We start from the raw sequence: 20,535 nt of genomic DNA on the forward strand, positions 1-20,535 counted from the left end.
GTTCCCTTTCCCAAAAAATCTGACTTTAGATCAGTTGTCTTTAATACTGTCTACAAATAAAAACCTATCCACGTAGACTACAGAAAGTTAACAATTAACACCATGTTATATTAACACTTCTCTGCACCTCTTTAAAAATAACCTTATTAAAATAGAACCTCTTTAAAGAAAAGCTTTATAAAGCCTGCAAGAGTCCAATAAATAGTTCAAGTTTTTGAAACTTACCCAAATGATTTTGTTAACTTTTTAGTTCCAACTGGTTTGTCACTATGTTGCAGCTCATAAAACACTCTTTGCAATGCTAAAGGAACACTTTTGGATGAATCATCTCCTTCTGTGGGCATCATGTACACAGCCTGGAAAAGCATTTAGTTCAATTAGTATGAGAAAAGTTTATGGTTCATCTTGTTTAATGCATTCTTTCCTCTTCAATTACTTCCTTCATAGAACTCAATWTAATCAACACTTTAAAAAAGTCTGAAAAAATTTTTGTACTGTAACGTAAAAATGTTAATTGTCTGGAACAACTCTTCTTAGAGCACAGTGATTAGAAAGATGTGAACAACAGATTCCATTCATGGTTATTTTATSTAAATAGTTCCCTTATTCCAGCCTAGAACAGTAAATGCACTAAAGCATTTATCATCTTCAAATAACTTCTCATACCCAGTATGTCTGTGCAATCATCACAGTAGGACCAGATATACCACAGTCAATACCAGAGGGCTTTTGAAAATAACCAGGTTTGTGAAAAAGCAACCACATGAAACCATAAAGGGCAACAAGTGAACGAAAACAGAAATGTTCCACATGGAGAAAGATGTCAGAGGAAGCTTTCCTATATTCATTCCTAYTTAACGTCATCACTGTCCAGCAAATAAACAGCTTAACAATTCAACTCACTGATTATACTGATCTGGGAAGGATTGAGAACAAAGAAATTACACAAAYAGACCAAACAGGGATTAGGAGAGTTCAATAGTCACTGAAATGGGATTCACTTTTTAAAAAGTGTACATCRATACATCTAGGGAAAAGGAAGAGCAAACGAAAGGTATTTACAGAGAGATGTTCATTTAAGAAGCATAAATGTMAAAAGAAAACAGACAACCCTGGAAGGAGATTAGGTAACAAATGAAAATAAAAAAGATTCCAATATTAAGTACCATTATGAGAAAATAATCTGTTAAAACCAGAAAAATGCAGAAAAAWTTCCACCTGAATTTTTGTCTGTGTAACAAGAGGGAATGATCCATTTCTGTGCAGTGCTGAACTGGACCTCAGCAGTTCTCCCCCAGTTTGTGCATTTGCCTGAATTGCAGAGGTGTGCAGCACATCTAACCTACCCTGGACTTCACTCCCTACATACAGAGCCAGGTTAGCACCTCCAGCAGGCAGCTGGGAATTGCTGGGCAAACACATTCACTGCTACAGGACAGCCAGTACACAGTGGGACAGACACAAGATAAACACAAAGCTGATACAAAAACAACACAAGAGTGTGGCAAAAAAAAAGAAAAGAAGAAAGAAAAGCAGTAAAAGAAGTTCCTAAGAAGTTGACAGGACAGTTTTCTATTCCRATTCTGAGCATCCACTATGTTTTTCGAAAGTACAGCAATAGAAATACTTCAAAGAATAAAGAAACTATCATCAGAATARTTACAATTTCATAAAGAAAGCAAATCCCTGATATTCTGACAGAAAAACAATGGTAAATTATGCAATTGAAAGCAATATGATAATTCACAACTGTATCTTTAAAATCTTTAACTTAATTTTCAGAAGTTACCAGTTAATGGAAATGACCTAGGAATAAAATCATGAACACAAGTAACTTCCAAATTTTATTTCTACTCAGTTGCAAACTACACCACTAGTAGTACTTACACATATAAAAAAGAAACACTAATAAAAATTAGCTGAAATTTATCATCAACTTTTTTTTTTGAGTACAGTCAACAGAAGTCTTTCTTTAGGGTAATTTTAACAACAGCCCAGCCTGACCCTAATAACAATGAAGAAAAAGTATTCTTTTGTTCCCCTTTGAGATTTGCTTAAACTGCTTTCATAAATTTTATAAATTCAAGAAAAATGCATCTTCAGTTTTCCCACTGGCAATGGGTTTCAATGGTTGAAACTCAATAATCCTTCAACTTTTTAAATGTGTTAAGCACTGCTTTAAGAGTTTATAGTGATACTGTCTGGAAGAGAACTCTGTAGGTTCTCATCTCTGTTGCTGCCCATAGAAGTGCCAAGTTCAGTGTGGGGCCCAGCTGCTCTGGATCAGATGCAGTTAAGCTCTGAGCATCTCCATTCCTGGAGAGCCTACAATCTCCTACATTTATCCTTTTATAAAGCTGGACCACCTTGATTATGAAAAGTTCCTTGCTAAGATGAGAACATTCAATTTCAGAACAATTCTAATAARCTAACAAAGAAAATAATTTCCAGTTGCTTTATCACCCAAATGCASATTCATAGTCAACCAGGTTGATCTGGGCAAACTCCAAATATCACTAGTTAGACTTATACCTTTGATTTTACAAGAAAAAAGTTATTTCTTGCTTAAAAATATCAACATCAAAACAAGTCAGCACCTTGAAGAGTCAAATCTCTTCCTGCATCTGCTTTATGAACCCTTTGGGTGTCACTGGCTAAAGGTAGAAAAAGAAATAGTAGGATGACCAAGTCTCAAATGTTCCAAATCTCTATAATCAGTCCCTATTAACCTTTTTTTTAACATCTTACAAACAAATGCTTTTTAAAAAACCAAATATATAGATACTTGCTCTGTTTAAAAAAATAGACACAAAGTGTGAAAATCAAGTAATGCGAAAATGCAAATACAATCAGTACCAATACACTGAAAAAATAAAAATTAAAATGCTAAACCTACAACAGGTTGAAAGTCAACCTAGTGATTGACTCTTCCATCAAAAATGCATGAATTGGAGTTCAGAATGCCTTGATAATTAATCAAAATCCAATCTTTTGCCTTTAGTTCCTATTTCTTTTACTCATATACCATCTGGACAATTACTTCCCTTCCTATATCTCTCAAGTAATATTAAAATAATAATTTACAATTTACTTATAATTACTACTTTCCAGCTGTCATTGAATAAAAACACCAGTTTTATTTCTTTGGAAATTCTACATGTGTTATGACAAAGCAGACATTTCCCACAGCCTTTCTTGGCTCTTCATTCTGTTTATGTATATAGATAATATTGGAGTTCATTTCTCTGAAGTTTTTCTCCACACTACCACTTTTAAAATATTATTCTCTTCAAACCTTTATTTTTATGCCTTAGCCACCCATATTCTGAAAGCTTGACCTCAAGATCAAGGAGTGAGGCATTCTGATTCACTTAAAAAAGCAGGATCTCTTACTTCACACCTTAGTTGTTCCCTCAGGAAATGAACACAAAAGAGGGATAGGGACATGTACAGGCATATTGACAGATAYGAGAAAAATTTTAGATATTTCTATAGTAAAAGAATGCTACAGGTAACTTTGAGCACATCACTTAAAGCCAGGAATTACTTGAAGAAGGGAAGAAAATACTGTGTATGAAACTCCATAGGTTTAGGTAAAATATATTGGATAACTTGAGGAGAGTCAGATCAAGGAGAAATGGTGTGGTATTTATTATTTTAATTTAGTTCTATCAACTACAATGTCCTCCTGAGTTGTAGGGACTTTTCCAAGGGAAACAGCAAAAAGTTMCAAAATGGACTGGATGCAGCCACAAGAACCAACAGGCTGGAGGCAATAAAGACAGTTCTGGGACAACTCAGCTATCACAGCCCAGGATCAAACCTGCACCACTCTGGGAAGTCAGCACTGCCCCTTGCCTACATGGATTGKAGCTAAGCACATATTTATCAGTCAGAAACAACAAATAACAATACACTCTAAAGAGAAAGTTCCTTTGCTTTATTCCCTGCCACTGAAGCCACCTTGATGCTTAAAAGGGAGGTCTCATTTCAAACAGCCCAGAACCTCCCATCTGTTATGTGGAAGCAGAGCTGAGAAGAAAGGACCTCTCCATCAATCGTCACCCACGCTTCCCCAGGGCCTGACTTGCCATAGGTACGTGCCTGCCTTTGCTATTGTTCATTGCTTCCCCAGCTCTGCTCCTGACAGCAGCTTCTTTGGGAACAAAGCTCTAGCAGCAACAGAAATCATTATTTCTTCTAAGGAAGGAAGATTCAAGAATTCAAGAAACAAGAATTAAGGAAACGGGGAGCAGCAGACCCAGGATACTGCACGCTTTGTTTTACTTGGGTTTAAGTGGAACAAGTTTGCTAAATGTAAAAAGCACTTTTTTCAGACAAGACAACTGATTCTTCCTGATCTTTACCAATGGCAAATGAGTGCTAAAGCTGTCTAAAACTGCCACTGTCACCTGCTCTGTTTGGAGGGGCTCTGAAAGCCTGAGGAATGAGCAAGCAACCAGGCATTCCAGCTGATGTCCAGGAACSTTACCATAAAGAGAGCTGAAGCTACCAACTAGCGTACTAAGTTTTGTCATACAGTCACTATGAAGATAGTAACACACCCTAAAGCCTGCTACTTATTTTGGGGCTGAGAGACAAGTGCAGGAGAATACTTGGTAAGTTTAGTTCAGTTGAAAACAATCTGTATTACAGGAATTTCTTCTTTACTACTTCATGGTACATACTGATTTAGTGAACAGTCTTGAAACAAACTACTCAATTGCATTAGATGGAGCTATTACAAAAACACCTTTTTCTCTCAAGAGCAAAGTGAAGTTGTCCAAAAAAAGTAAAATGCACAAACACTGGGAGTGCTGAGCAAAAAAAACAGGCATTATAATGAGTAAATTACACCTCCTCCATAAAGGGAACAGGTATCATGTAGAACAAGTCAGTATTTATCTCTTGTCCACAGCACTGGTAAGATCTTTGTTACATTGTATTGTTGTTTGATGTGCTATTTTTTTGCAGTGCTTCAGAGTAAACAGCACATTGCAGAAGACAAAGAGAAATGCCAACTGGGACACTTACAGGCCATGGATATAAATAAGAAGATGCTGGGAAATTAAAGACAGTGGAAAGCAGGTACATTAAAGCCTAATTGAACTACAACAACTGGTCTATACAAGACAAAGTCCAAGTTAGAACAGTTCATTTTCACTAAGAGACAGACAGTAAGGGCAGAAATGCACACGAGGATGAATTAGGATCAATAGGACATTCCAATACACGGAATAGTGCCAARTTATTTTTTTCTCCAAGGCTATCTTCTAGATAGCCACCTCCAATACCAAGTCATCACTTTTGTTTTTAATCCCAGTAARGGATACTGCACCATTTTAAACTGATACATTATCCAGCATATTTTATCCTGGCTTTGGATGAGATATTTATTAAAAAAGATATTTAAAGAAGTTCTTTCCAGCAAAGAAATAACATCCACAGTAAACAAAAAATATTACTAAGTAAATACAAATACACATTGTTTAAACTACTGAAAAAACAATGCTTTCCAGCACTACAAGGATGGCAACCATAATAACAAAAAATTCAGCAGTGTAATATGAATTTCAAGTTGGAACAAATATGTATCTTTGTGCATTGTTTATGGGCTGAGAAGCCGCAATTCCCTATTTCAACTATTTCAAAAAAAGGAAATTACTTCCATCTTTTATCTGCAAGATTAAACTCYTTCCCTCGCCCCCAGCAATTCCTAGCAATATTAACATATAATACAGTCAAAGAAACACCCCCTAAGCTCAGGTCTTCTCCAGGTGCTCTGCCTGCTTCCATAGAAGATAAAAGCTTGTGTTCCACAAACTACAAAAGGCAGCTTCCTGTGCTCTGCCTGCASTAAGACACGCATCACCATGTAAGTCACAACCCCCCTGAAAGGATAAGGGAGGCAAAAGGATCACACAGCTCTGATTTGAAGAATTTATAAATGCTAATTAAAACAGCCAATGTTAYAATCTGATGTTCTTTCATGTATTACTTACCTTTCGTAACTGATTAGTGAAAAATAAAGTCTGTAACAAACTGTTCATGTAACAAGTTGCTCCCTGGTTCTTTAAGCCAACATATCCTGTGTGCTTCTTTGAATCCCACCTAGAAAACAGTTCATGGTTAAAAACAGGAAAGTTCTGCATTCCCAATAGTAAAGACTATTAGTTCTAAGGTAGTGCTGCTGGTAGATGCCAACTACYCTGCACTACTACTAAAGGTTCAAAKAAACACACTACTACCTGYCAGTAACAACAGTCTTTGCMATTAAATGCTTASTGACTTTATTACTTTATTTTAAAATAYGTTCTATATGTGAGAAAAATTATGTCCTATGAGAGCATCCTGGAACTCAGAGCTGTASTTTTAAGGGCAAGTATGCATCTCTGTACAACCCCATTGCTTACAATTGCCATGAAGGAGAATAAGTGAGATGCAGCAGTTTTACAACTGTAAACCAAGGCAAGTTAGACAGCAGAGCCACGTGGTTGCACCTGAAACCCCATCAGCACCCAGACCACAAATGCTCAGGCCAAAACTGCAGAGGTTAAATCACAAATCAACTCACACAGAAGCTGAGGCTCCACAACATTATGCTGACTCATGCAAACAGAAATTTAACCTATACAAAGATCTCTATGTAACTATGAAAATATGGCCATGTGAGAACTCATCACTTATCAGTGACAAAGTGAGAATGACTGATGGGASTTACAAATGGCAATAATACAGAATACTTGAATAGTCTCAAGCAACATAAAAATATTACAATTAAGAATTCTGAATATTGCTTTGTTTTTAATCAATGATACTTACGCTACTCCATGTGGAGCATCTGCTTGAACATAGACTTCAAAGGTAACTTTGTCCTCTTCTATAAAGCCTTTTTCAGGATCAGTAACTTCCTGTAAAACAGGAATGATACAGGAACATGARAAGTGGAGCATGCAACATGACTGCAGTGAAGCATCCAGTTAGACACCACTTTCTRATGTCCAAGCCTGAGCTATCAGTAATAATAAACTGAAGAATAAAAACRGAACACTCTCAAAGCAGCTGTTTTTCAGCTTGCTACATTTTAATTCCTTTTTTGTGTCTCAGCACAGAAAACTTGTTCCTGCCTTTTAAGATTTTGCAGTAGTTTTTCAGTTTTCAATGATATAAGAGTTGGTAGTCAAATGCTCTGCTTCTTCTGGACAACACTCCAGAACTTTTAAGCATTTGCAAATGCTTAAAAAACTGTCACAATTCAAGATAAACCTTAGTAGTATTATCAGGGCATTAAATAACTGTACACATACACAAAGAACATATGGAAATGCAAGCAAATTTATGTWGCTTCAAAATGTAATTGACTATCACATTGCGAAAACAAAACACAARCACTCAGGCAGAAAGTAATGAGGGAATATTTAAATTACAACGTAAGTAAAAGCACTCTACAAAAATCAATTTAATAAAGGAAGAAATTGAAAAGAAATCTACAGCAATGATAGAAAAAATAAGAGCTTGGGGAAAAAAACCTCTTTGCTATCAGCAACTCAATAYGCAGGAGTACAGGTATAAAACTGCTCTTATCTAGCAATAGATTAATACGTGTCCAATTACTTACACTCCAGGCCATGAAGTTAGAAAAGCCCCAGTCATTCTCCTTATGAAAGAACAAGTGACTAATACGACGACTGAATGATTTCTCATCATCCTTGTAGTTTATTATCTTGAGAACTGCTTGTGCATGACAGGACCATGACCTATAAATACAGAAGAAACACTTGAAACTCTTTCAAAAACGAAGCTTTTTATAGTCGTTACATAATTTTTTTTTGTTAGGGATTTTTGGTACATTACTTTCACACACCAGATCTTTTTTTACTGATTAGATGTTAATTGTTATTGAGGGCATGAACCTCTGGGGCTTTCTGGAGCCACRTTATGAACCTGGAATGGAGATTTTCTTATGGTAACAGTGTTGACAGGAAAGTGTGTCAGTGTCCTGGAGGTAACAGTGATTTAAGAAGCTGAGGGCTCTCCCAGGTGAGTTAGCTCTGATCTGCCCCASAGCACATGGAATGGGCCAACTCCAAGTGCTCCTGGTGTCTACAGAGTGGGAGGTCTCAGCCTTTGGTAAGGAAAGGAGGAGGAGCTTCTACCCTCCCACAAGAAAATCTCCCCAATACTAACTGTCTCAGCAGCACTTTTTCATGACTACTGGTGCTCAAAATTTCCCTACTTGTGCAAGGCAATCAGTCTGACACCAGCTCAGACAAGGACTTGCCACTGCCTCATGCCGTGGGCACGGCTGCTTGCTCATCTCCACCAGCTGCACCTTGGTTGGTACACCTGAAGGCYACATTATCCTTTTTCTGTAACTACTTTTATGTGAATCACTTGTCCTGTGACTTAATACACTTTCAACTTTTTTCTTTACATCTGCACTGAGCACTCACCTTCTAAATTACAAAAACAATTAAAAAGTACAACTTACTATTTAGGGCAAACAACAAGCTTTGTGAGATTCAGAACAAGAATGGAGTAACCCTATTGGAAAGGACACCTGAGAGGGATAGCCTGCAGGAAATGCCCCAGAAATTTGTAGTTATCTTTTAAAATACTCGTATTATTTACAAAAGTGGTCAAAGGTAGCCAATGTTGACTTGCATGCAGGACTCCAAGAACACCCACATGTTCAGATCTTGCTGGAGGAGCGATGAACTCCACTTGGGGAGAGGACTCATGCCCTGCTCTGCCTCCACTGGTAGCAGTTACCTGTTAACATGCTTCACAGAGCACCATTTATAGCTTGGCATGGTTAGAGAAGCTCCACTTTCATTTGAAATAAACCCAGAACTTTTTCCATGCCAAGAAAACTGTCAGTCAAAGACTTCTTCTCCAGCAAGCACATATCTAAATTCTACCACAAACTTCTAGTTACACAAGCTGGTTTTAGTTCATCCTGAAGAGGGGATTATTCTTATGCTTTGAGATTTAGAAAGGTGGGGGGTAAAGGAGACTAACACCCTTGCAAGAATTCTCTCCTCTTGCAGAGAGCGAGGTGAAGTATTTTTTGTAGATGTTTGTATTTCTTGCAATAGATTAACCAGTATCAAGTGAGGACTTGTACAATAATTAAAAGGGTCTTACGTGGAATCAGACTCAGCATTGCATTGCAGGAAGAATCCTACACTTTTTTGGTGTGGTCTGTCCGGGTAGAGTCGTGGCATAACCATGATCTTCCATGGCAAATTCCGCACGAAGCAGGGAGGGCTGAGGACTGACTCACTCAACCTGTTGAAGCGTTCCACTGTAAACTGAAACGTTGCTTCTGATCGCCAACTTGTATCTGTAACACACACACACACACACAATTGTTTGAAAAACCTCAAGTTCTTCACTCCAAAATGACCTTTACCAACATCATGTAATGTGAACAGGTTTCATGTAGTGRGATATTGGAAACAACAAAAATCACAGAGAGACAGTGAACTGCTTAATTACTGAAGTTTCAACTGGTTCAATTTGAAACACACTGTAACTGCATTCAGGCAAGTGGCACTGCAAGACGTGCTCCTTTTGTACACTAATKCTTAAATGCTTCTTTAGCACTAGGATTTGTTACCACTCAAGTTTCCTCTAAAGCAGCAGGTGCAGCAAGACAGAGACATCAAATGCTTTACAACTAAATCACAGCCCACTCTAAAATCTTACTGTTGTATAGCATCTCCACAGCCCAGTTTAAGTCAGTTCCCTGCATGAACCCATACGCACAAAGGATTTTTGCAATCTGTTCAAATGCCCTGGTGATAGYATGATACCATTTAGTTGGTTTTGACTTGCAACAGTGTATTTTAAAACAGATGAATGCCATAGGTCRGTTGTTGGATTTTTGTAAAATCATACCAGTTTGCTGAAATTTAGCTCAAGACTAGAGTCCTGTATTCTTTGTGGTCTAGCAGTAAATTACTTTAGAGATTTTTAGTGGTCTAGCAYRAAATTAAATTAGAAYTTTTTTTTWAAGAGCTTATTCTGACACACACAAWTAAAGTAATTTTGCCTTCTTCCCACATACCCAGTTCTTCACCTACCACAATCTGTTCTGCTTCTGTTGTACACAGCTATAACAGGGTGCTGGAGATTGTGACAGCTTCAGCAAGGCACAAGGCCAGGCTCTTTTTATTGTGACACRCCTCATATTGCACTCAGGGAGGAAAAACCTGCAACTTATCCCAACAGCTCTACAGGCCAGGGATGCACCAGMCACTCCTCTCCTCTTCCATGGTTCCAGTCTGACACAGTGTAACACRGAATGCTGCTGGGTGTAAGGAGATTGGAACAGCACACAAGGCAGCGAGGAGCACCCACCATCACCCTGCTGTTCTCACTGCACCTACACGGGATGCACAACTGAAGATGTGTCACACATACAGTGACACCCAGAATCAAAGAGCACTGAGGGACAGTGACACCAAGCCAGAAATCAGATTGTGAAATTGTGACAAGGCACACAGTACATGGATGTGCTCTTTCCATGCACCGACAGCAGTCATTTACTCAGCTTGGCACAGCACCAGAGACAGCGCTGAATCATTTTTCCAAAACACAGGTGAGTCCTGATTGCTACCTTACTTAAAATATGGAACACTCATGATGACAACATGCAACAGTGTAAAGATTATACACTTCACATAGAAAATTACCAAGTTTTATACATTACTACCAGGGAGCTTTGACAGATTTCATTCTTCTCCCTTGTAAAGCAGTTTTCAASCACTTGTCCTACTCCTGAACCGCAACACAGGATTTTTTTATGTACGGCCTGACAGCCCTAAGCATTCCAATTGTCTCTTGAAGGTGCTACAGCCCAAACCAGCTTCCTCTCCCCTCTACTCCTGCAAAGTCCTTCGTGTTGCYCTGTGCTGTCAGCTTCCTCAGTAACACAAGAGCTCAAAGGATTCCTTTCTCCTTTTTTCCCTACCTGAAAGTGCAGCTAACTAGTAGTCTGTCACCTATTTAAAAACTGCTCTCTTCCCAGTTTCACTGCTCAGTGCCCGCTGACAGAGTGAAGAGCTGATCTGCACCCAAAAACCTGACAGGCAGAGAGGAGCTCTAACTTGATTTGCAGCCAGGATAAAACAAATCTGTAACACGCTTAACAATTTAAAATCAGTCTTGCATCACGTGTACCTCAAACCAACTAGAGGCCAGCTCCCTACTCACAATCACGATCAGTGCTTCTGGGCTCAATCTGAGCTTCCGAAAAACGAGCCAAGTTTGCTTTCTGCCTCCTTTGATGCAGTGTTCAGAGCACTTCATCACAAGGATGCAGCAGTGCTGCTACAGTGTCAGCTAAAAAATGCAGCCCACGCAGCATCTGCAGATGCTTCAGAGAAACTTTGCTTGTATTTCTTGGTTTCTTTTCAGGAAAGCTTGTGCATGAGAGCTCACCAGGGAATGGGAACTCTTCTCTGTAAAATATTTGAGCAATCTCTAGTAACTGCTCCATAAAAATGCAGCCTCATAACATAGGTCAACCCTAAAATAGAAGTTTCTTTAAAAATAACAACCCTCCTTTCTTTCCAGTAAGCCTAATTTTTCTCAGCAAGTTTAATACATTGAAATATGATTTTTTTTAAAAAAAATACTTTTACATAGCAAACACGATGAAAATTTTTAGCACGTCAATAAATAAAGCCTTTTTTGCCACCATGAACATGCCCTCCAGTTTCCAGTTAACGACTGCAACTGGCAGCAGGATAATTTAGTAGTGACTGGCAAGTGAGAGTTTTGTTAAGTCCCTGAACTACAAATTGAACACAAYGTAAAAAGGACTGATCCAGCTGCCAATACTTGGAGAAGTTACATGCAATGAACTGTCTTTACTATGCAGAAAATATTTCTTCATTGAAGAGATGAATGCCACATTCAGCACCTCAATACAACAAAAAACTTCAAATCAGAGATCCAAATACTAAAAATGATCCATTTTAAGACTGAAACACATATTTGGATGTGCATACTTTTGGGAAAAGCAAATTTCTTTATTCTTTTAGTAAATGTTGCTACCTTTAAAGTGCACTGGGGTTATTAAAATATTCCGAACCTGAATTATTAATGGAGAAACTGGCTGAATATTCTATGAATTTTAATAATGAACCAAATACAGCATGCAATACCAGCATATGGCTAAGACTGATGCTTCTGAAAGCTTTCTTGCCTCTGCAATTCTTCACAGAAATGAGACTTCAGGAGGTAATGGCAAAGCTGTGAGTTTATGTTTAGCWAGGGACCTTCTGTTTGAACTTTAACTTCTAAGAGAATTTATTCTATGTGTTGCTTTGAATACTGATGCACTTGCAAACAAAATTTGATCAGAGCCTTGTTTTTATTATTTTTTCACTTTATTTGCAGAAGCTGCTATTCCAGCTTTTAAAGTCTGGTTCATTTAAGTCATCCTCCATACAAAGCACAGCACAGTCCTTCAGATGGTTCTTTTTAATTGCTAAGACTTCATACAGAGCAACAACAGGTACTGGTCACAGCACTTGAGAGAATACAGCCTTATCTGAAAGTCCTGCTGGTTGGGCCACTGCTGCTCCCATTCCCTGTGCCTCACAATGCCTGCAGCCTGTTGCCTAGCAAAGGGGATGAGAGGTGCACTTTTTTTTTCCCCAGTCTTATCAGTCATTTCTTTATGTGCTAAGCTGGAAGAACAAAATCACCTCAAAAGTTTCTTGAACTCAAAAAATCACCAGAAAGCCTATTTCTATGATCCAGCTGGAAGCATCAAYCTTTCATCTCACTGTTCACCTCTCTCACAGGAACCATTAAACTCATTAATTTCACTGAAGAGATGTCTRAATTCCCCTCATGCATTCTGTATCAGCTCAGATTGATGCCCCTTGCTATGAGTAACAGCAAAGGAAAACTGCATGTTTATCAGAGAAGCCCCTATCTCTCATTTTTTCCTGTCTTTTGAATCTCCAAGCTGTCCATTACCCATGCACATCATGCTACAAACCAGGTTAGCAAAAGCACAAATAGCAAGAGAGCAATTGCACTGATGTGTAAATAATGCAACAGCAAGCAGCTAATCTGATTCACAGGAGCTGGAAAAGAGGCATCACCCACTTAGGTGATGAAAGTCTCCAGGAATGTTTTTGCAACCCTAACATTTTGCAATAATACTTTTCTTTCTGTGTCAATGTAYAGCTGTAGCAGCACCAAGATGTAGCCAGACACTCCTTATTCAAATATGACAATGAGGAACTATTAAGAATATTGCTTAATCATCACATTAACCCTGAAGGATGTCCCACTGCAGAGTGGGCCRAAATTCCTGACCATGCTGGAAGCCCACAAAAGCATAAGAAGCTTTCACAAGCCTTCTGTGAAATACCTTCAGATATTTCTCCCTAGTGCAACACTTTCATACTCATGTCTGAGAGGGGTCAGACAGCTGGGAATCGACAGAAAGAGGTTCACAGAAATCTTTTGGTTAAAAAGTCAATGTTATTCTGAATGAGGAGGTGTATGTCTAAACTCCTTGCCAGCCCTGATACAGCATGGCTTTCATCAGCTATTTCTGCAGCTTAAGTCCCTTTTGCCTAATTTGTACACATATATACAGACCAACTACTGGACAAATGATTTTGCTAATTAACCAACAGCAAACACTATCAGGCTTTCTACCTATAAACATCACTACCAAGAACAGAACTTAACAAAGTTGTCCCTGCCAATTGCTGTCGATGCATGTGATTTTCTCTTGCCATCCTCTAAATACCATRGCCTGACAGACATTTAACACCATTTATAATGGCTTTTGAAAAGAACASAATTCCCTGTTTCAGTCTCAGCTATTTACTCGGAGCAATAAATCAAAACCCTCTGAATGAGATTAGGTAATCACACAAATAAAATTCATAGGCTAAGAAGAAGACATAATTTTTATTTTATTGCAAGACTCTGGTCATAGGAGACTTTATCTTTGCCAATGATACAGAGGTGACTCAACCATGAGATGCTTTTGTTCTGAATTTAAACCCTATTCTCTTCATGGAACATTACTATTTTCTGTCAGTATTCTATGTTCCTTAAATACATGAAAGTAAGCACTTCTTTGACATTTAACCTCAAATTCTGATTTAAAAAAAAAAATCACTCAACATTTTTGCACAAATCTAACTAAATATTTCAGCTTAGTCCTGAATGTGCTCTCATATAACAGCAAGAAATATGGAAGAAATCCCACTTATATGATGTCTCCCTTCTCCCAACTTAATTTTACTTCATTCTTCAAAATGAGCAGTCCCTGCCCATATCCTCTCCTAAGAAATGTCACTGCACATTTTCCGTACTAAACATAACAGATTTAAGTGAAATACAAACTTGTTACCTTTCTTTAAATATACCCAAGACAGATCTACTTATAATTATTTGATCATTTCTTAACAGAAGAAACGGTACACCCTTATTTTCATTTAATGGTCCAAGAAAAGGATTTCATTAACACGTCCCCTTTTATTAATAGGACATTAATAAATAATTCTTCCTTTGCTTTTGCAAGTAAAATTGGGCATCAGAACTGAGGGCAAAAGATGGTCATCAACAGAACAGTTACCACTGACTTCCCACACAAAGACAAAACCAGAGCACAGCTGCCACCTGACAAGAGAGCAGGACAGATAAGGATTCTGAACACCCTGAAGGAATTGCATAACTGATAAAATTACTATTCARCAAAGCCCAGCTGCAGCACCTTTGAAGAGCTGTATCACAAAACATAACAATGGACAGTAGCACTTTCAGCAATTTTTAAATGAGTACCTAGAAAGAGTACATAAAAAATTCCCAAGCCCTCAGAAGTCTAATCCTATTGTACAGCTATGTCAAAAGGATGCCTACACAGAAAACCAGCAGCCATAACCACAGACAGATTCATTTTTTTAATGAGCTACAGTTCAGAGGACACAGGTAAGATATGGATCATTTTCTCCTCAAAATCATAGAAATAAAGAAGACAAAAAAACCCAYGTATTTCTCAAATATTTACTTACCATCTTCCATGTCTTCTTCAGTGTTGTTATGTCCGTCAGCCATCGCTACGTTCCCATTAATGACAGGATTTTGAGTGATTCTTGGAGGATCATCTGTATCTCCAGCTAAGACAAAAAAGTACATAAAAAGTAATCAGGTAATTRATAATTAATTAATAACCAGAAATTAATATTTTTGTCTCAGATAGTGCTTATGAGACACAGAAATGGGGCAAACTTGCACAGAACAATGCTTACTCAAATTATCACACAATGACTGTACGAGTATGTGTCTAACAAAAATTCCTCAAACAGGTGAATATTTATGGATGAAGAAAAAAGTCCACATTAAATGTARAATACAAAGAACATAACTGATTGCTAAAGCCAAACGGCTTTACAATCATCATCTCAYAATCAAATCTCATTAAATAAAAACCTGTTAATTAYTTTTTCTGGTGTTCTACATTTTTACACAGATACAAGTTTCTAATACCAGACTTTCTAAACTAAACAAGTTACTTTAAGACCTCTTCAGTSTTACTCATTTTTTAAGAAAAAACATAAACTTCTAATCAAATGTAAWAGTAAGATCTAAATCTTACTTGGGGAAAATTGGAAAGGAAATCCTTTGGGATCAAGGAACATTTTAGATATAACATTTTCCAGTTTCTAGCCATCAYTGCCATTAAGTTTTGCTACAGTGGCCATTACGTATGTAAATACCACTAAACCAAGAGATATGAGACAACTCAATGAACTGAAACCCCACCATTTCCAAGATGCATTGTTTTGATTGAACAAGCACCTTCCTGATTCCTCCAACAACTGAATAACACCGCCTTCCATTGCTTCCACACCAAAAGCCAGTGGAAAGTTTCAGCATGATTACAAGGAAGTGGATATATTCTTAAACAAATGAAACTGGGTTTTATCAYCAAACTGTTAAACTTATAAGCCCTTGCAACCATCTCAAGGACAAGCACTACTTAAAAGACATTCTAATTTAAAGGGTCTGATGAGTTTCTCATTGCTATACAAGTTGTGCTATTAACTTATATATTCCACTACCCCTCAAAAGCCCCAAGGTCACCGATTTGTGTAACCAGGAACAGCTTTTTACTCAGAATCTACACACAAGTTACTGCCTGTATGAACTGCTGGGGGTGCAGGTAACCTGGCCCACAGGATGGAAACCGTTCCCAAGGGACACAGCACGAAGGCAGCCCCGGCAGTGCAGGCCGGCCGTGCCCTCCGCTGTCAGCACCCTGGACAGAGGCGCCCTCAGCACCGGCCCTGCCGAGCTCCCCCCGCTCCGGCTCCGAGCTCCACACGGGATGGATCGGGATGCCAGGCTGTTTGCAAGCACTGCCAACYAGCCTGGCCACTTGCCTTCTACCAGACTGCAGCTGAACTTCTCCCGGGCRAAAGGGACAAACACAAGCGACAACAGGAATGGCTGTGTGATCACCTCCCGAGTCTTTCAAAAGCCACGGAGCTCTCACCAAAGGTAGGATGAGCCCGGGAGAAGCGCAGTGGGCTCAGTCACCAGGCGCTTCAGAGTCCTCCCTGTCCGCACAGCACAGCGCGCTTCTGCAGCCTCATTCCAATTCACAGCACACAGGAAGGTACTTTCACACCAGCACTCCTGATTGTTTACTCTCCCAGTAAATCCGCACAAGTAGTAACCTCTGCCCTCAGCACGACAGAAACAGCTCAGGTTAGAGACTTACTTCTGGATTAGAGCTACAGTAGATCACCAACTTAATGCTCACACACGGCTTGTGGAAGCTTATTAGGGYGCAGCAGATCTCACTGAGGCACCAGTGAAAGGGTGCTGGGAAACACTGTGTGCAGAACCCACAGCAACACGTGTGCTTTCCTAAATTCTCTGTTTTAAAACAAAAGCAAAACCAAGAATGACTTAAAAGTTTTGATTTTGTAAGAAAAAGSTTTGCAGAAGACTGGTTCAGGTGTGGTAGAGCCTCAGGGGCCCCAGGAGCAGCAACTGGCACTGGCAGCACTGCAGTAGAACAGCAAGTCAAAGTAAAGATTTACCACAACAAAATTACTGGGGGACAGGTTGGAACCCCTGCAACTCAAGAGCAGGAAAAATGACAAAAATCAAATGAGAAGGAAAGACCTCCAATTTCATTTTCACATCCTGCCTTTCCCGCCTGCTTTTTCAAGCTTTTTAACAGCACATGCTGGTCTAAACAGAAAGCTGTCCTCTGGGTTACTGCTATCTAGAAGCATACAACATGTTCTCAAAATGCAACAACTGTTTACACTAAATTATTTTTTAAAATTATTTATCTTTCTACAGTTATCCTCAGTGCAACTTGGTRTAGAGAAACAACTGAAACAAACACCTGAGGAATAGTTCAATTCTTCACTAAAAGCTCATCCAAYGTTTTCTTTTAACCGGGAATTGAAATGTTGACACCATATTTCATGGGAAAAGAACTGTCCTCAACTAAGAAAATAAAGAGCATTCTATGAAACACTGCTGTACATTCCCCAAAAGTATGAGTAACTGGAGATCATAGCAAAAGCAATCAACTTAACWGAGATAGCTTCTGAGAGATACTGTTTAGTGATAAGACAAATRAATCATGATGAATGCCCCTGCTGCTTCTTCTGACATATATGGACACMGAGTTTGTGATAGAGCTTTCAGATATGGAAACTAGATAACACTRGTCAATGTTTTTGGCTTCTGTAAGCAAAGGAAGCTTTTTAACTGCTAATAAAGTTCCAACTAATCCTTTACACAAACAAAACACAATCCCTCTTCAACAGATGTACTAACAAGCAGTATGACAAAATATATTTTCTACTAGAGCAYTGGAAATCWGKAATTTGTGTTTTCCTCTCTTGTCCRTAAGAGYTCATAGGAAAGAATCGTAAAATCATACCAAGATTTAATTAAGAAACATGTTTTCCTTTGCCTCAAGCAGAGGCAATGCCAAAGACTTATTCAAATTATACATTACAGGATTAAGAAAGAGAAAAAATACCTGTCGACACTGGCTGGGAAAACCTTCCTAGCAAACATACTACTTAATACACTGCTGTTTTTAATGCAGCTTAAACCACAGTGTGTCAACACCACTCCAGTCATCTCATCTGTCCATTCCCAGACCAGAATACCCAGTTTTAATCATCTCCCTGGAATAATTTGAGATACAGTCTATGAATCAACTGAAAGTTAACATAAACCACATCAATTAAGAAAGTATCACAACAAAGCGACCTTATGAATACGAAATATTTTTAACTCTTTAAATACATTACTGCAAAATAATAAATAAATGCAGCTTTCAACAGCAAAACTGTAGACACTAAGACTGTTTTGTAGGCATTTATTTTCTACCTCCTCAAAATGCAATACATGAACCTTTGTAGATATTCTTTTGTTACAAAAAGGAATGCAAACACAACATGAAATATAGTGATGACCATTTCTTCTTGAACTTTCAACATCACGCACCATTTTCTCTCTGTCTATGCCACTGTGTTACAAATGAAAAATAAATCTTGAAGAGTTTAAAGGGTGTCTCAGAGTTTGGAGGTCATGACAACTTCCAAGAAGAGACCTTTCAGATATTAGTGAGTTTGTGCAAAAAAAAAAAAGAGCTTTCACTTATTTACTGAAACATCCTGAATGCTGAAATAATTCTTAACACTGAGATATGCAACTGGAACAAAACTGGAATATGACACCACTGTTTGGGAAGCTGGTAAGAAGTGTCAGTCACCTTATACAGACAAATTACTGGATTATATATAAATGACTCTGCAGGTGCACACTTCTCATCGCTCATTAACTAAGTCTGTCACTGAAGTGTTGAGATGAAAGCTTGAAAGCAAAATAGTTGTGGCAATTGCTGCAGGGGAAAGCAGGGGAGAGAAGGAAAAAACCCAACTAAGTTCTCTGAAACTGCAAACTTGCCATGTAGTGGCAGACTTTACAGAAGGTCTGTATAAAAAAAAACCAAACCACCTGCTTGTTATGGACTATGAACTCAACATTATCATATTCAAATACTCGCACTGTTACGCAATCAAAACTAAAATAGCACCAGTGATTTTTAAAAAAAAAGCAACTGTATTCAAAAAAGCTGTTCAGGTGGATTCTGCCTGTTTAATAATATGAACTYGAGTGCCACTGAAAGAAAATAGCTCTGTTCTACTGTTCACAACAATTCAAATCTACAAGGAAGGAATCTCAAAGTTTGCCATATTTTTTTTCCTATTGATGAGAAAGTGGAAAAGATTTTGTTAAGTTTGCGCGGCTGCTGGCGTAATTTAAATCCTGTTCCAAGGCAGGAGCACTGCAGCGTGCTCTGCCCCTGAGCTGCAGGACACGTTGCTCAGAATAAACACGTGCTTGCAGTCACGTGTGGACAGAAGCTACAGAATGACTCCACAATCGCAGCAATTCCACTACGGCACAAACTGCCTCTATTTTAACAATGATGACGGCGGCTATGACTTTACTAGCTTTGTCATGACTCACATCACAGCAAATAGTCAAAGTCTGAAAGATTAGCTATAATGTTTGTCATTAGCTCTTGGAGCTGGCAGCCACAGAGGAGAAACTGAAGATGTCTCTGCAGCAGGTTATGAAACATTTGTTTCCTTTTGAGGTTAAGGAGACCACAGCGGAGGAGTAATAGTGATACTAAAAACTTGGTTACAGTTATCACACATATCCGCCTCACACTGGAAATCACTGGGGCCGAGGGCTTTTACAGTCCCTGCAGACAGTTTGCACAGCCCTCCATGCAGCAATGCCACAGCACTCCCAGAWATGAGCAGGGAGTTGCACCAAGGGCAGCAGCAGTAGCCTGATGGGAGTCAGTCATTCACTGCTGGCAGCAGCTTGAGGAATACTAGGAACTTTCATATCCAGGGKTTTGTTTTTAGTGGGGGAAAGCAGAAAAACACGACTTTCTCCTCTTCTGCTGGACTAAATTGKCATTCCAGAATTAAAGCCTTCATCAAAGTTTTCGAAGGGCCTTTTTCTCTTTTAAATACAAATACAACACTCTATGCAGATATGATAAAGGGATGTGTATGTGTTTATGTGTCTATGCGTGTGTGTGCATGAATTCCAGGTGATGAGTGAACCTGCAGTAAGCACTAAGAAAAGGACTTACTGAGCAAAAATATAAGGTGTCAGGAGATAAGAATAAAGGCAGAGAATGCAAATGAGCAAAGTCCATGCTGTAGCAGTCAACCTACATCAGCATCWATGATATCCCACTGCATGCTCGACACAGCTCTAGTGTCAGGACTCAAAGACGTCACACCCCCCAGGGCAGCCCAGCAGAGTCATGGTCCTCTGCACTCACTACAAAACATCTCTTCAATTATGGAACAAACTATGATATCTTCACAAGTTTTGGTTTTGTTGGTTTGTTTTTTTTTTTTTTCCTAAATGCATCAGTATTTTAAATAAATCAACATCTAAAAGTTTACTTCAGTGCAT

General features: G+C 38.6%; 1 protein-coding gene across 1 annotated transcript in view; it reads right to left on the bottom strand.

Moving 5' to 3' along the window:
• The window catches only part of USP7 (ubiquitin specific peptidase 7), a 67,837-nt gene that overhangs the window by 22,350 nt on the left and 24,952 nt on the right, over positions 1-20,535 (bottom strand). Inside the window, exons 2-7 of the mRNA XM_057367264.1 lie at positions 15,060-15,164; positions 9,148-9,346; positions 7,619-7,757; positions 6,823-6,911; positions 6,003-6,111; positions 226-356 (exon numbers count right to left, since the gene is read on the bottom strand). Coding sequence (XP_057223247.1) covers positions 226-356; positions 6,003-6,111; positions 6,823-6,911; positions 7,619-7,757; positions 9,148-9,346; positions 15,060-15,164 — 772 coding nt within the window. The remainder of the gene's footprint in view (positions 1-225; positions 357-6,002; positions 6,112-6,822; positions 6,912-7,618; positions 7,758-9,147; positions 9,347-15,059; positions 15,165-20,535) is intronic.

The sequence above is a fragment of the Malurus melanocephalus genome, unplaced genomic scaffold (genome assembly GCF_030028575.1).
Source record: "Malurus melanocephalus ecotype Western Australia unplaced genomic scaffold, MMel_1.1 scaffold_77, whole genome shotgun sequence".
In the NCBI taxonomy this organism is placed as follows: domain Eukaryota; kingdom Metazoa; phylum Chordata; class Aves; order Passeriformes; family Maluridae; genus Malurus; species Malurus melanocephalus.